This window comes from Kluyveromyces marxianus, chromosome 2 (assembly GCF_001417885.1).
Source record: "Kluyveromyces marxianus DMKU3-1042 DNA, complete genome, chromosome 2".
Taxonomy (NCBI): Eukaryota; Fungi; Ascomycota; class Saccharomycetes; order Saccharomycetales; family Saccharomycetaceae; genus Kluyveromyces; species Kluyveromyces marxianus.
Window position 1 is genome coordinate 1019900 of NC_036026.1, and position 16673 is coordinate 1036572.

General features: G+C 38.4%; 7 protein-coding genes across 7 annotated transcripts; 6 read left to right on the forward strand and 1 right to left on the reverse strand.

Moving 5' to 3' along the window:
• Positions 1–317: 317 nt before the first annotated feature.
• BUD3 (Bud3p) lies at positions 318–4685 on the forward strand (the record flags this gene model as incomplete). Its single annotated transcript, XM_022818110.1, has 1 exon — positions 318–4685. One exon carries the CDS (start codon positions 318–320, stop codon positions 4683–4685), a length of 4368 nt encoding a protein of 1455 aa, XP_022674810.1.
• Positions 4686–4810: 125 nt separating this feature from the next.
• HRB1 (RRM (RNA recognition motif)) lies at positions 4811–6567 on the reverse strand (the record flags this gene model as incomplete). The annotated part of the gene is made up of 2 exons (XM_022818111.1): positions 4811–6160; positions 6556–6567. 2 exons carry the CDS (start codon positions 6565–6567, stop codon positions 4811–4813), a joined length of 1362 nt encoding a protein of 453 aa, XP_022674811.1.
• Positions 6568–6908: 341 nt separating this feature from the next.
• On the forward strand, positions 6909–8837 carry KLMA_20489 (GAL4 domain-containing family protein; the record flags this gene model as incomplete). Its single annotated transcript, XM_022818112.1, has 1 exon — positions 6909–8837. One exon carries the CDS (start codon positions 6909–6911, stop codon positions 8835–8837), a length of 1929 nt encoding a protein of 642 aa, XP_022674812.1.
• A 738-nt stretch (positions 8838–9575) lies between these two features.
• On the forward strand, positions 9576–11255 carry TPN1 (Tpn1p; the record flags this gene model as incomplete). The annotated part of the gene is made up of 1 exon (XM_022818113.1): positions 9576–11255. One exon carries the CDS (start codon positions 9576–9578, stop codon positions 11253–11255), a length of 1680 nt encoding a protein of 559 aa, XP_022674813.1.
• A 706-nt stretch (positions 11256–11961) lies between these two features.
• Positions 11962–12426, forward strand: COX4 (cytochrome c oxidase subunit IV; the record flags this gene model as incomplete). The annotated part of the gene is made up of 1 exon (XM_022818114.1): positions 11962–12426. The coding sequence occupies one exon, from the start codon at positions 11962–11964 to the stop codon at positions 12424–12426; it is 465 nt and encodes a 154-aa protein (XP_022674814.1).
• Positions 12427–13958: 1532 nt separating this feature from the next.
• Positions 13959–14318, forward strand: RPS26A (40S ribosomal protein eS26; the record flags this gene model as incomplete). The annotated part of the gene is made up of 1 exon (XM_022818115.1): positions 13959–14318. The coding sequence occupies one exon, from the start codon at positions 13959–13961 to the stop codon at positions 14316–14318; it is 360 nt and encodes a 119-aa protein (XP_022674815.1).
• A 527-nt stretch (positions 14319–14845) lies between these two features.
• Positions 14846–16633, forward strand: FRS1 (phenylalanine--tRNA ligase subunit beta; the record flags this gene model as incomplete). Its single annotated transcript, XM_022818116.1, has 1 exon — positions 14846–16633. One exon carries the CDS (start codon positions 14846–14848, stop codon positions 16631–16633), a length of 1788 nt encoding a protein of 595 aa, XP_022674816.1.
• Between the last annotated feature and the right edge of the window lie 40 nt (positions 16634–16673).

Sequence of the window (16673 nt, forward strand, 5' to 3'; positions counted from 1 at the left end):
CACATTCTTTTGAAGGGGCACGCCACTGAATTTCTACACTTGAACAATCACAATTTTCTCACTCCATATTCCTCTCTCGAGTAACACACAATGTGTAATTACACTACCTGTACGGTATATTTACTTATCTGTATCGGGTATTTTCTGAACATTTGGTGTTTATAAAAAAAAACACCAAGCATCAAATCGAAAAAATGATTTCAAGAAAAGTTGTAAACAAAGAATTAATCAAGATATTAGTTATAATAGTTAATGTAAACAAAGGGATATCTAAAGGAACAGAGAGCATAGGAAGCACGCCACAGGGGGATTGAAGGATGGAGAACGTGGATCAGAACAGTGAGAATTCATCTGTATATCAGAACGATGAATCTGACTGGCAGATAGAGATTCCATTGAGTTTGGTACGTGGGAAGACGAAAGATGCGGATTTCAGCGAAAAGACTGATGAGGAATGGCTGAGTATTTTTGAGAAGAGTGTGTTTTTTCAAGGAAATGACCCACTGTTATGGGGCCATTACCTTGCATGCGTGTATCTGGATCCAGAGACCAATAAATTCGGGGTGTTTTATTTAGATAAGTTAGGAGTAACGCATTTCAAGCATGTTAACTTGAATGAAAAATCGGAGTATTATCCAGCGGTGCTCAATTTGAGTGACGAATACAAAAAATCCAATGTCCGCAAAGTATTAGCTTGCTCCCTTTTGCAGAAGTATGCAACGTTAGATGAGATAGAAGTAAAAAAAATAACTAATGGCGTGGCACTGAAGTTCGATTATGATCAAACACATGCGGGCGATTTGGCGAATGCATGCAAAATCGTGGAGTACTGTACACCTAAGAATTTGGGGAAAAGTCTCATGCTACATGGATTGATGCATAAGAAAGCGGTGCAATCTCTTATGGTTGATGTGGTGTATGAGAACAAACAAGAAACAATAGATGCGAACAATGAGCTTGTTTATTATTTGGGCGAACAATTGGAACAATTATTCGATCCATTGACGGAATACTCTCCGGAACAAACAGAACGTGTTTACATATCTCCGGAATACTCTCCCGATCAGCAACAGGAAAAGGACGAACCACTCATCGATTCTATATGTCAGGAGCTTTTGACGCTTCAGTCAAATTTCACCCTTTCCATAATTGGCTTTCTACAGAAATTCCTAATACCGCTAAGAATTGATGTGCTAAATGAGGATATACCTGGATTATCAGCCGCTAAACTCAATAGATTATTCCCTCCTACGATTGATGAAGTAACGAGGATCAATTGTATTTTCCTCGATGCGTTAAAATCAGCAACACCGTATGGTGCGGTTGAAGTGCTAAAGGCCTGCAGCATCACCATTCCATATTTTTATAAAGCTTATTCAAGACATGAGGCGGCTACAAAAAACTTCTCCAAGGATGTAAAGCTATTCTTGCAAAAGTTCAAAGATGTCATTCCTAACCGTAACATATACACGGAAATTAAAATAGAAACTATTATCAAAGGACCTCAGGAAAAGTTGATGAAAATTAAGCTGATATTAGAAAGGCTGTGGCAAAGTAAATCTTGGTCTACACCCGAAAGTCAAAATGAAGCTAAAAGGGATTTTGACAATGTTATGGAAATAATTGACTCATTTGGAAAGATGGATGCTACAACTATGAGTGCTTACAATACTCGTGTTTTCACTCCTTCAGGAAAGATTCTTACAGAATTAGCTAAAGGTTGGCCTTTAGAATTACAATATAAATGGTTAAAAAGACGAATTGTCGGGGTTTTCGATGTAATTGATATCGACAACAACAAGAAAAGGGATCTTATTGTCATCTTCAGTGATTATATCGTAATATTAAATGTTGTAGACGCCGAGAAATACTACGTGGAAGCAGAAAACAAGCCACTGATATCTGATGTTCTGATGAATTCTCTAATAAATGAAGTCGCTCTTCCTCCAAAAATTCCAAAACTGCAAGTTGTATCTCATTGTTACATCAACAAGATATTAGTATCAACAACAACGGAAAATGCTATTTCATTTACTTTCATGGATGAGAAGAACCCACAACATTTTGTTTATAAACTGGCATCTCCAAAGATGAAAGCGTCCTATATCGAGGAGTTATGCACAAAAGCTGCTATTCTAGACAAAGTCACAGCTTTCCATCTCTTTAAATCATCATCTAGTAATTTTAACATTTACTTCACTGCTCATGAGCTGGAAGCTTACAAGGACGAAAGTATCAAATCTAGATTTACACTATTCTTAAATCATCCACCAGATATAAGCTATGTTGAGGAACATGGTATTGATTTAGCGTTCTTTGCCAGTCTAATCGACGGAAAGGTAACATTGACAAAGATGTTGGCCAACGGGGAAACGGATGAAGTTGAGATATCAGTTGATGAATTAGTAACTGTTCTGACAAAGGAGTTAATTGATAACTATGCTAGCCGAACGTATTCTTTTAGCTCGCCATATTTTAAAGATCTGATGAGAGCAAATGAACAATTAGCAAAGCAACTAGGTCATGGGTTTAATTTAATTGATATTCCCAAACCAGCGTCTATTATAAAGCATGCTACTCAACCAGATTCAAATAACGGATCTAATGCTATGCATAAGAAAGAAAAGTCGTATGGGACAATAACAACGTTTAGAAGTAGTGTCAGTGATCTTAAAGATATACAACCTGTCAATACAAATGCCAAGGTAACTAAACCCCCTCCTCGTAAAATGATGGACAAAAGGGAAATAGTTAAAAATACTCCAAAGAAGGCCCAAAAGAGAAGTTTCCTCGCAAAATTGTTTTCCGTATTTAGGAAACGTAAACCGGAGCAACAGAAACAACGAGCAACCGAGACTAACCAAGAAACTGAAATTACGACTTCAAACCAATATCCAAAAACATCTGCAAAGAAAGTGGTAGAGCAGAAACCAGAAGAAAGAATTGGATCTGTGGTTCATAACAAAAATATTAACAACCAGTACCATACTGCTGCTACTGAAAATCCTTATGCAGAATCGATTACTCCTCCAAATTCACCTTCAATTGCAACCGCACCTTCTTCCATGGAAATGGAAAATGTCCAATCGCCTGTACCATCTCAGAAATCGGAAACTGAATATCATGATGGTGCCATTTATAAACAACAGGAATTAGCGAGACAAAGTCAAGTCTTTAACGATGACTTATTCGGAGACGTTATCGGCCCACCTGTCCCTCCTAAAGATAGAACTGTGACTCCCGTAATTGTGCCTCAACCAGAGAAATTTAATGAAGAACAGAATGTTGAAGTGTTGCCAAACACCGTCAATGAGATGGTGGAACAAAATAATAGTTATTCAAGCCTTGAACCAAACACAAGGAATGTTTCCGAGGTTTATTCGTTACCAACATCAATAACAGATATCGGCAAGAAATCTGAGATCATAGGAGAAGAAGCGGACATGGAAGTTAATAATGCTGTGAAAGAAAGTATTGCACCTATATTCCCAAAGATTGATAAATTCGAACTTCCTAAAATCAACTTCACGAAGTCTCCATCGTTCGCAGAACTTTTCCAAGAAATGCGCTTAGTTCTTGACGACTCTGATGAGACTGTTAATTGGAGAAGATTATCTAGCGAAGTCTCCTTAAATGAGAAGTATGCTATCAATAAGCCTAAGAATGACAATTGCAAGACTTCAAAGCCGTTAGAAGTTCCTGCAGAAGTGCCAGAACAAGAAGAACCCACTTTGAAAACTAATCATATTCCAGTTAACTTCCAGGAAAATATAACCCTTCGACCACAAACCTCGAAAAGCCCTAGGAATTCCCCTGTTTTCAATGTGATTAAAAGCTCCCCACCGAAAATAGTGTCAAGAAATGATTTAGGCAAAGGCGATGCATCAAGATCTATTAACTCAATTAACGATGTTCCAAGTTTTTCCCCTCTACAGAACAATGCTAATACGAGATTAGTAGAGCTATCCTTCCATTCTCAAGATGACGTGTCAGAAAATCCATTCTATACTCCAAGGACGGAACCAGTAATGACCTTTGAGTCATTTGAAGAAGAGCGTCAGAAAGAACCAGAAAAAGAACCAAGGCAAACAAAAGATACGAATAAAGCTATAGAAAAAGCAGTTCCAGATGAAAAGGGACAAGATGTGGAAACTACTGCCTTATCAAATGGTAAAAATGTCCATTCAGCACCTCTGTTAGATGAGCTAGAATTCAGTTTCTTTCATATGTCTTTTGATGATACAAATAATACATCAACTAGAGAGTCGACCACTGACACCGGGGACATATTTGAAAAAAACAACATCACATCTCAAAAACCATCTGAACCTATATTCTACAAGTTCGATAACTTCAATAAGTCCGAAAGTTCATTTTATTCTGCTAATGCAGCAGTGGACTACAATGTTGCAGATGTGAGTAATGAAGCAATATGGGTTTCACCTAGTAAACTACAGATATACGACATTACAGAGAAATCAGATACATTCTTCAGAAGTTTAAGATCTCCTACTTCTAAAAGGGTTGGTAACCCCGGGAATATTTTCAGCAACCTGAAACGCAATACTGAAGTTGAAAAAACCGATGAACCTTCATTTTTAAAGGATTCCTCTTATAATTATCTGGGAAATTTTGTTGTTGAAAAAGAAGAGGAAAAGAAATCTACGAGACTAGAGTTCAAGTGATAAACTATTTATATGGTATCTTCACTTTATTTTGTTGAAGCTAGCTTGTATAATTAATGTAGTATTTATGTGAGCACTAAATAAAACAATTTATTCATAAAGTTATGTTTTTTTAAAAATCTTTTTCAATACCTGGCATACGATACTTTTAGCTCATGATCACCATAAGTATATTTATTCAATTTTTCAACGCACACCTCTGCATCTTCCGCGGTTTCAAACTGACAGACTGAATTTCTTGTGAAATCACCCTCTGAGTTAATTTGCAATTGTGCTTTAACAACAGGAGCTATACTTCCAAATAGATCATACAAATCCGACTCTGTAGTCGATGATGGCATATTTTCACAGAATACAACAGAATTTTTATCACCTCCACTAACAACGGTAACAGGATCAATGTCTAACGGAGCAACTTTTGGTGCTGGTGGAGTATTATTTGCTGGACGTGAAGGAATATAAGTGTCCCCACCGGACACTGGTGTACTTGTAAATGTACCCTTTCCAAGCTTTACATCAAGTACGCGTCCTTTATATTCGGTACCGCTCCAACGACGGATTGCTTCCTCTTGTTGCTCCTTAGTGGCCATATAAACTGTACCGAACCCTCTTGACTTACCATCTCGATCGATTACAACATCAGCATGCAAAACATCACCGCAAGGTTTAAACATATCTTTGAGCTCTTGCCAGTTAACTGAGAATGGTAATTGTGCAACGAATACTTCATAACCCTCATCATGAGCCCGTTTTGGAGGTGGTGGTGGACCATTATTACTTTGGCTTCTGCTCATTTCACTTGGTGGAGGATTATCTTGTCTGACAAATATGGCACGGCCATTTAATAATGCACCATCGCATTCTCGAATTGCAGTCTCCACATCAGTACTGTTGTTAAATTCCACTGTACCCATTCCTCTATGATGCCCTCTAGATGTAATGATATCTGCTCTACGCACTTCACCAATTTTACCAAAGTACTCTTTTAGATCTTCTGGAGTTGTATTATAAGTTAGATTACCGATGAAGATACTGTGTGCATAGTTTCTGTTCACTTTTTCGTCATATGGAGAATCTAGTTCTCTTGCCAACTTTGGACCATAGTCGCCCTTTGCAGCAGCTTGGTCATATCTAGAATGTCTATTGGAACCATATCTTCCTCCTTCATGAGTGGAATGGTGCGCCGTATGACGAAAATTGCTGCCTTGGCCATGTCCGTATCCTTCTCTGTCTCTGTCTCTGGGGTAAGAGCGATATCCACGAGCCCCAGACCTGCCTGCGTAGTTGTCTCTACCTCTCCCTCTGTCTCTAGGATACCTTTCTCTTGGATGGTCATCAGACCTCCTTGGATCAGAGCGATAGGTATTAGATAATCTTCTATCTTCTCTGATGCTACGATCTGGGTATCCCCCTCTACGAGGGTCCTCTTGGCCTAATCTACCAGCTGGAGATCTTGATCTCGATCTTTCATTAGTCTAGCAGTAATCGTATTTTTAAAATAAAAGCCTGTTAGTATCAATTAGTTGTTAACATTGTAACTATAGTGTGTTCCTTCAAACTGTAACCAGTTCCTGTCTCCGTTCACACAATGTTGTAACGAAATTTTGACCATCCAGCATATCAATCCACTTCTCTGACTCTTGTAAACATGATAGAAGCTCATCAAACAAATTTTTCCATCATTTCAAGTTTTAACCTTCCATATAATTCATTATTAATTGTACCAAGACGTAACAGTATTCTTCTATGCACTTAGAAGCCTCCTTTTACAGCTGATAATTTCATATCTAACCATCTTGCAACAAATCGAGCCTCCAAACGACTACAAAACTGAATACATTTCTCAACACCCATCAACCAAAAAACATACGTATGAATCCATATCAATACCAGCCTTCTTTACACGCCAACAGCTTGATATATGACCTCACAATTGAAATACCTCTATTATTCCATCGAATATATTTCTAGTGTATCTTTCTATTCTTTGCATCATTTCATCAGCGAACTGCTTTACAACATTTTTTCAGAAATTTCTACATGTGGGTTGGTGACTAGAAAAGACATTATGTCATGTGACTCAACCATGAAATGAGCCATATTGAATGACATCTTCTCTAGAGCAGTGACTCTGATGAGAACAAATTGGATATAGTGCGTGTCCTGGATATCGATTGCAGATCGGGACTTAGGTTTTGCGTTTTTAGGTTAAAATTGTGTTGAATGACGGGTGAGTTTAAAAGACAGAAAAGGAAATACTCTAAGAATGGATGTGTCGAATGCAAAAGACGGAAGGTGAAATGTGATGAGTCGAAGCCAATGTGTTGGCAATGTGCACATTTATCGAAGGAATGTGTTTACAAAACCAAAGAATTCCAGTTTCTGGTTTCTGGGGTGGAAGGGGGACTTAAACGTCACACTGATGATAAGAGATCGGATGGACCCTTCAAGAAAAAACGGCCCAAGAATAATATTAAAATTGACGACGATAACGATTTGAATGCGCTGTTGAACGATGCGCTTGTTTTTGCCAATGATTTGTTTTCAAGGATGGGGGACAATGGAATCAGTAGTGACAGTGTTGTTGTCCCAGTTTTCGACAAATGGGAGGAAATTGAGCTAGCACTAAGCAATGTGGAGAGGTCGGAGCTTGAATATTTGAAAGTGTTTTATGAGAAAGTTTCCTACTGGTTGATGCCTCTGGCATATTCGCCGGACTCTAATATTTGCAATCACATCTTATTTCACCATCTTATAAGAGCGAATCAAAAGAATGAAGGAAACAGAGAGAGGTCATTCTTACAAAGCTCGATGGTATCGATAAGCGCGAAATATATGTATAATGTGCATGGAAATGAAAAGGACAACACTGTGAGACGGCTCTTCTTGAAGAAGGCTTTGCAACAATTATATCAAGAATTCGAATCGTTGTCACAGGAATCAATGGGACTTGCTCAAATTGACTCATTGAATCTCTGCGTTCTAATGCTCACTTTAGATAGCTCTACATTTGGGACACAAGAATGGAAATATCATCTAAGAGGTGCTAAGAACTTGCTACTTAAGTATCATTATAACCATAACGATATGGAAAACAAAACTGACACACTTACTGACACTAAAAATATGGACCATATGGACACGAGGCTATTACACGAACGCACAGTTGCGTTGGCCAGAAACTGGTTCTCTGCTATCGCGATAGTTGCGTATATTGCTAAGGATTCCCATTTCTTCAACGAATCTGAAATGGAAGAGATGTTGAGTATGGGCTCTACGGAAGACTCGTCAACAAGTGTCCTTCTAAAAGACATGGGATTCATAACTGAAGACTGTCAATATAACATATTTCTAGGGTACTCAAAAGAAGGGCTGGAACTTCTGAAAGTAGTCATGAGAAGCATGGACTCGGATATCAGTAAACGAGGATATGGCTATGATGAAGACAATGACAATTTTCTTCGGGTATGTAGCCTTCTACAAAAGTCGAGAGAGTTCACTTTCCACTCTAACGTGTATGGCAGAGTGAGTGATGAAGCAGTGGAATCATTAGTATACACAAATAACTCCAAGGATGCGGCATCCATAGTCTTTTACAAAAAGAACGCGTATTCCCTTTATGATACTATCCAGCAGGTTCATCTGGAAGTACTATTTGTTAAATTTCTTACCAAGAGTGTAAAGCTGGACGAAAGCTGTACATTGGTCCAAAACTCCTGCAAAAGAGCTTGGAAGATGGTCGAATGGATGTTTTCTGACTGCGATTTAACAGTTACAGAGATCAACGCCTTCATCGAAAAGATTGAATTGGGCGAGATACAAAACTATTCTACCTTAAAACAAAAATTGACCTTTGATCTAGTTTCCAGATGTATCATATCACCACTGCAACAAGATTTCCGGTTGATGATGTTCCAAACGGGTATGGTCTTGTGTGCAGGGAAACTGACATCTTTTGATCCACATTCGCTGAGACTGGTCAGATGCAAGATCCTTGCCTATTTTCTAGCAATGGCCGACAATCTTGGAACTGAGTCGGCAAGAACTTCAATGGAATACCTCATTCGGAAATGGTATCCAAATGCTAATAGAGGCGTAATTGCTAGTAGCTTACAATCAACGCCTGATAACGACGCTTTGCCATTCTCTTAGGGGGCACAAGGAGTCTTATTGACAGAAGAATTGCAATTACAAGAGCTGAAACTCATAAATGCGTATTGTCGGCTTTCTTTCTTATTCATAGCATTCTATATATTTATTATGCGTGTCTTTTGAGCTTCTACGGGGTTCCCTTAGCATTACAGTAAAGATGCGTAGGATCGCCATACCCTATTGCGCTTGGACTTGCTATAATAGTAATTAACTGTCACATGACTTCTGTTTAAAGTCAAAAAAATAAAATGCAGAAAGGTGACTAATAGCCATTTTGGGAGCTGCCTCTGATCTTTGACTAGACTGTATATCAATAACAAGAGGAGGGTATACGTATTAGAAGGGGCTAATCACATGGCTATCGTATGCCATTCCCTAAGGCAAATACCCTATACTCTCCGGTTGAAGAATATATATGTCACTACTGTCTACTAGCCCTTCTTCTTCCTGGATAGTGTGATTTATTCGATGTGCGTCAGGTTTTAACTTTGTATTTGATTAAGCTTCGATCTTTTTTTTCTGACTTTTTTCCAAAAAAATGCAAGTAAATACATTAGTAGTTAAATATATAAAGGAATCATGTTTGATGCGATGAGTAGGAGGAGCACTAGAGAATAGTGGGCCAAAAGATGGTATAAATAATTTGTTTTACTAATCTTATGCTAGGGAGAGCAATCAATCAGATATCAGTAATAGACAATCACCTCAAGTGAGTTGTTTTTTTGATTGCAGAATAATATGACGAACCCGAACGCAGAGTCAGATATTGAAATTGTGTCCAACCTGAATTCAGATTCAGGCAGGGAAACCAAAACTGAGTTAGATGTTGAGACCAAGGCAGAAGTTGAAACCAATACACATCTTGATGTGGGTGATCAATCGTTTTTCCAGTCTCTTGTGAGAACGGCTCGTGAGATTTCTCGAAAAATAGATGCCTTGGGTGTTGAAACGAGAGGTATCCAACGTATCGAACCGTACGAACGAGAACATCAATCATCGGGACAGTTATTGCACATTATTGGTTTGTGGTTAAGTGCGTCTGGTGGGCTATCATCGATGTCATCGTATTTTCTTGGACCTATTATTTATGAACTTGAATTCAGGCAGGCATTAACATGTGGTTTGATATCAATGTGGATTGGATGTTTTTTCGCTGCATATTTGGCTACCATGGGTCCACAGTCTGGTTGTAGACAATTAGTTACAGCACGTTACCTATTTGGATGGTGGTTAGTGAAATTTGTTGGGCTAATAGCTATTATTGGAGGTATGGGTTGGTCTGTTGTGAATTGCGTTGTTGGCGGAGAGATGCTTGCAGCCATTAGTGATGGTAAGATTCCAATATGGATTGGTATCATCATTGTAACTCTGGTTTCATTTTTTGTTGCTATATTTGGTATCAAACACGTTTTAAAAGCAGAGACGCTTTTCTCAATACCTGTTCTAACAAGTTTCCTTTTATTATACATTTCTGCTAGTGATAAATTCAAATATGCGAACGATTACAAGAATGATTTCCTTGATTCTCGTACTTACACAGGGAATTATCTTTCATTCTTTTCCTTATGCTATAGTATCACGTCAACATGGGGCTCTGTAACTGCAGACTATTACATTTTGTTCCCAGAAGACACACCAAAGATGCAGGTTTTCATGATCACCTTTTTAGGTATTGGTATCCCAGCAACCTTTGTCGGTGTTTTAGGATTATTACTAGCCTCTTGTGCGATGAGCTACCAACCATGGATGGATCTCTATGACTCTTATGGTATGGGTGGACTACTACACGCTGGCTTTGAAAGATGGGGTGGATTTGGTAAATTCTGTGTTGTCATTTTGGTCCTCTCCTTAATCTCCAACAACATCTTAAACACGTACTCTGCGGCATTTTCTATCCAATTGGCTGGTGAAATCTTGTTTAAAGTACCCCGTTGGTTCTGGGCGATAGCATGCACTGTGTTCTATTTTGTATGCGCATTAGTGGGAAGAAACAGCTTCTCAGATATCTTAGGTAACTTCTTGCCAATGATCGGCTACTGGGTGAGTCTATATTTCATCCTACAAGTAGAAGAGAACCTTATTTTCAGAAGCTTTTTCCATCACTTGTACACAAAGGAATTTCCTAATGTTACCAAACCTGCCCAGCGTTGGAGCCTAAAAAACATTCCAAAACGTACTCATAATTGGAATAACTGGAATGATCCAAATGTTATTACAAGAGGACTTGCAGCAACCGCTGCTTTTTGGATAGGTGTTGTAGGTGCTGTGATGGGTATGTGTCAAACGTACTACGTCGGTCCAATATCTTCCAAAATTGGTGACAATGGTGGTGATCTTGGCTCGTGGTTGGGCATGGCGTTCGCATGCGTAGTATACCCTCCATTACGTTACCTTGAACTAAAAAAATTCGGAAGATGATGCGTATCGCATAATGATGGATATGTAATATATAGATACACAGATACTCTGGTCTTTAAAATAATGACGATTAATCTTAATAAAAAAAAACAATTTCGTTTACTGTCGTTATTCTGACGCTCGTCAACGTCAGTGGAATTGAGTAACGTTTGAAGAATGAGGAAAATATAGAGATTAATACCAAAATTAAGCATGTGATCACCAACCAACCAAATTCAAGATTCAAAAACACGAAACGGACCGTTCTAGAATCCGTTACCCGGACAAATGTTCCGGTCGCATAGTACGAACATTTCTTCCAAATTCCTAGAAACAATCGCACTATGTGGACACTACGAAAACAAAACAAAAAAAAAAATCAGAGACGAGTTTAAACCACGTTACGGCTGTTTCTGTGTCTGCCTCCCTCCAATCAGAAAAATGAAGTGATTTTGTATAATTCGATGAAATATTTCAGAATTTATTAGAAGCGATAATTTTCTAAGGATAATCTTGATAATTTAACATATATATATGTTTAACAATTATTTCAGTTGTAAGGAAGGATTTGATTCTGGGGGTATATTTACCAGTAAGTTACGCGCTTTTATTCGCAATTAATAAAGGGTCTAATCTTTTCCAGGTCACTGTGTTTAGTGGAATACTTATAGAGAGTTACTAAGTTGCACCAAAACTAAAACCAAATATAATATAAAGAATAGAAGTCATGTTGTCTCTACGTCAATCCCTATCGAAGTTGTTCACTCCAGCTGCCAGAGTTTTCTCTACCACCAAGGTAGCAGGTCAACAACAAGTTGTTAAGACTGCTCAAAACTTGGCTGAAGTTAACGGTCGTGATTCATTGATCGGTCCTGGTGCTAAGGAAGGTGAAGTTCCAACTGAATTGGAACAAGCTACCGGTTTGGCCAGATTGGAAATGTTGGGTAAATTGGAAGGTATCGAAGTTTTCGACACCAAGCCTTTGGACTCTTCCAGAATTGGTACTATGGAGAACCCAATCATCATCGAATCTTATGATGACTACCGTTACGTTGGTTGCACCGGTTCCCCAGCCGGTTCTCACCCAACCATGTGGTTGAAGCCAACCAAGGACCAAGTCGCCAGAGATTGGGAAACTGGTACTGTCTACAAGCTAAAGGTTGTGGGTGTTCCTCAAGAAGGTCACCACTAAGCGAATTAGTGTAAAATAAAAATAAAAATAAAACTACAATATCACAACCACGTACTGCTCACGGCTTCTTCTTGCGGTTCGTGAGTAAAACAGGACCAGAGAAGCAATTCTCAAACAACCAAGTATTAAATTACGATTTCAATTACAATTCTGCACAAGTTATGCAAAGCTATTATTCCTCTTTTGTGAAGATAACATACTTTTAATATCCCAACCACATTATATTTAAGCAATAAGCAACAACAATTAAAAACTAAAATGAGAACGCTGTACAGCTGCTTTCTACTTAAATTCAATAAGTTTCTAAGTTAGTAGTATATCTATCAATAAATAACATTCGTCAACATTCATCGGGCATGGTGGGATATGGAACTAGAACGTATATGTATTTTGAAAAGATAAGCTATAAGCTAATAATGTATGAGCGTGGGAAGTATCGGCATCTCATCAGAATATTCGGTCTCATATGTTTAATGTTATGGGACTGTTTTACACCCGTACATCCATCAACTACTACTAACTTCATTCTGTGTCGTTTTTATAAACAGGATTGTATGAAAATAACTCGATTCCTAAATAGGTAATATATTGTTCGAAAAATACCTTACCGTATGATGACAGAACATTGGCGTACTACCTGGCAGGTTCCTTCCGTTCGATTCTCACTCAGTCTACGGCGGTGGTGGGTAGGTGCTCACCCGCCTTGCCCTTGCTCCCACCAAGATGGAGGCTGATCCTAACCACGAACCCGGGGCCAGAGCTAGGCAGAAACCCCTCTCTAGAGGGAAGCAAAGGTGCTGACAGACCTGCCTGGATGGATGCTGGGTACGCTCCCTAGCTCCTCTGGATCTTGTTTCGTAACAGGGAACACGCTTGCCGAGGTTTGGTGCATAGACCTAGCCGTACAACCATATTCTTGCTGCTTTCCATATCCTATCCATTCTGTTCTCTTCCCCATTACGATTCTGTTCTGTTGAGCTTGTGGAATTGGTAGTGAAAAGTTTCGATTTTTTAATAAACTTATATTGATACTAACTGTTGTTAACTAGTGTTAAAGGTTGATACTGTAGTTATTCAATCGTAAGTCTAGCGTAACCAAGACTAGTATATTCAAGTATGTTGACAATATGTTAATAGAGGAACGTGGGAATACGATGCGATGATAATAGTTGAAAGAGATATAACCCTTGCATATAGAATTCAGAAAGAGCGAGAGAGAGAGAGAGAAAATTACCTTCGAATAAGTCAAGAAGAATAGTAGTAGTATTGCGATGAAAAACTACATGGATTATGCGCTATTGAGAAGATACGAATAATGATGATGATGATGTTTTCATGAAATATTTCGAGTATCAGAGTGTATTAGACAATGGATAACAAACTGCTGGAATTATTTCCACCACTAGAGGATACAACATATCACACCTTCCGGATCGTTCCCCTCATCAATTCAAGACGAGTAATGTTTACTAACAATCAATAATTGAACCGATACAAACTTTGTTTGTTTGACGTTTAAGTATTAATTCAGAATGCCAAAGAAGAGAGCTTCCAACGGTAGAAACAAGAAGGGTAGAGGTCACGTCAAGCCTGTCAGATGTGTCAACTGTTCCAGATCTGTCCCAAAGGATAAGGCTATCAAGAGAATGGCTATCAGAAACATTGTTGAAGCTGCTGCCATCAGAGATTTGTCTGAAGCCTCTGTCTACGCTGAATATGCTCTTCCAAAGACCTACAACAAATTGCACTACTGTGTCTCTTGTGCTATTCACGCTAGAATCGTCAGAGTCAGATCTAGAACTGACAGAAGAAACAGAGCTCCACCAGCTAGACCAAGATTCAACAGAGACAACAAGGTCTCTCCAGCTGACGCTGCTAAGAGAGCTTTGTAATTTTAACTTTAAGCAATTTTTAAAGTTGTTATGAGAAGCCTTTTCTATAGCACTGTTTGTTTAACGTTTAAATTTGTATAGTTTTATATCAAATAACTAAGACGCACTCCATCAATAACCGGTCTTCGTATGCCTGCACTGCATTGTGCCTCTAAGAAATGTTCCCCAACTTGTTGATGCCTATAGGATACTATATGTTGGTCACGTGTAATGTTACACATATCACGCCAAACGGTACAAGTATTCATTTTTCAGCTTCTTCAATTTTTAACACTTCTGGCGAACATTAAAAGTCTTTTGATATGTAACTAATAAGTTGAATCATATACATGAAGAAGAAAAGAAACACTCTTCCGCTGGATCGCTTTTTCATTACGGTGTGCAATCACGTTCTCGTATATAATTTCGGGTAATATAGCCATACCAAGTGCCAAAAATTGGGTTTGAAGCGACTGTATATTACCGAGGTTTTAACTTATTTCTCCATTTGCCGGAAAATTCTTTTGTGATACACTAAAACCATCGATATGCCTACTATCTCTGTAAACAAGAAGCAGTTATTCGAATTGTTGGGGAAGAACTACACCAATGAAGAATTTGATGAACTATGTTTCGAATTTGGTGTTGAATTAGATGAAGACACTACCGAAGAAGCTTTGAAGAATGGTGAAGAACCGGAATTAAAAATTGAAATTGGTGCTAACCGTTATGATTTACTTTGTATTGAAGGTATCGCCCAATCTTTAAACGAATTCTTGGGTAGAGCTGAAACTCCTGAATACAAATTAAGCAAGCCAACTACCAAACTCTACATCGAGGAACCAACTTCCCAAATCAGAAGTTACGCATGTGCTGCCATCTTGAGAAACTTGACTTTCACCGAAGCTAACTATGCTTCTTTCATTTCTCTACAAGATAAGCTTCACTCTAACTTATGTAGAAACAGAACTTTGGTTGCTATTGGTACTCACGATTTGGATACTATTAAGGGTCCTTTCCATTACAGAGCTCAAAAGCCAACTGACATTAAGTTCGTCCCTCTCAATCAGACCAAAGAGTACAATGGTGCTGAGTTGATTGAATTGTACAAGCAACCAGAACAAAAGAATAACTTGGGACGTTTTGTTCATATCATTGAGAATTCTCCAGTTTACCCAGTTATCTATGACGATAACGGTGTCGTTTGTTCTCTACCACCTTTGATTAACTCTGAGCACTCGAAGATTACTTTAGACACCAAAAATGTCTTCATTGAAGTCACTGCTACCGATAGAACAAAGGCTGAAATCGTGTTGGAACAAATTGTCGCGATGTTCTCTCGTTACTGTGCAGAACAATTTACTGTTGAACCAGTGGAAATTGTTTCTGAACACAACAATGAATCAAGGATTACTCCAAATGTTAAGCCAAGAACTATGGATGTTAAGGTGGACTACATAAACTCTTGTCTAGGACTCACTCTTTCTCCAGAGGAAATTTCAAAATACTTGAAAAAGTTATCTTTGAAAGCAACTCCATCCGCAGAAGACAAGAACATCTTACATGTTGACATTCCAATTACCAGATCTGATATTCTTCATCCATGTGATATTATGGAGGATGCTGCTATTGGTTATGGTTACAACAGTTTGCCAAAGGGTAACCAATTGTCTAATGCAAACTTTGTTGCATCACCATTGCCTATCAACAAAATCTCTGATATTCTAAGGATCGCTTCCTCTCAAGCTTCATGGTTAGAAGTTTTGCCATTAACGCTTTGTTCCCATGATGAAAACTTCAAAAACTTAAGGATTGAAGATGATAACACAAAGGCTGTTAAATTAGCTAACCCAAAGACCTTAGAATACCAAGTTGTGAGAACTAGTTTATTGCCAGGTATCCTGAAAACTGTTAAGGAAAACAGAAAGCATTCCTTGCCAATCAAGGTCTTTGAAACTGGTGATATCGTCCTAAAGGATGATAAGCTAGAAAGAAAAGCTTTCAATCAACGTCATTGGGGTGCCATTTACGTTGGTAAAACCGCGTCGTTTGAAATCATACAAGGTCTACTAGGAAAAATCATGCAAACTTTCAGAACTCAGTGGCTTCCTGATTACGGTGCAAACTCAACAGGTAGAGGTTATTGGATTGAAAAGGATGAATCATTGAAGACTTACTTCCCAGGTAGAGGCGCTAAAATCATGTTTAGACACAAGGAAGGTGAACAAGCTAAGGAAATTGGCCACATTGGTGTTTTGCACCCCGAAGTTATGATTAATTTTGATATCCCTTATGCTGGTTCTTACGTCGAGCTTAATGCTGAGGCTTTCTTATAGATCATTAATATAACGCTCATAAAAATTTAATGTCAATTCT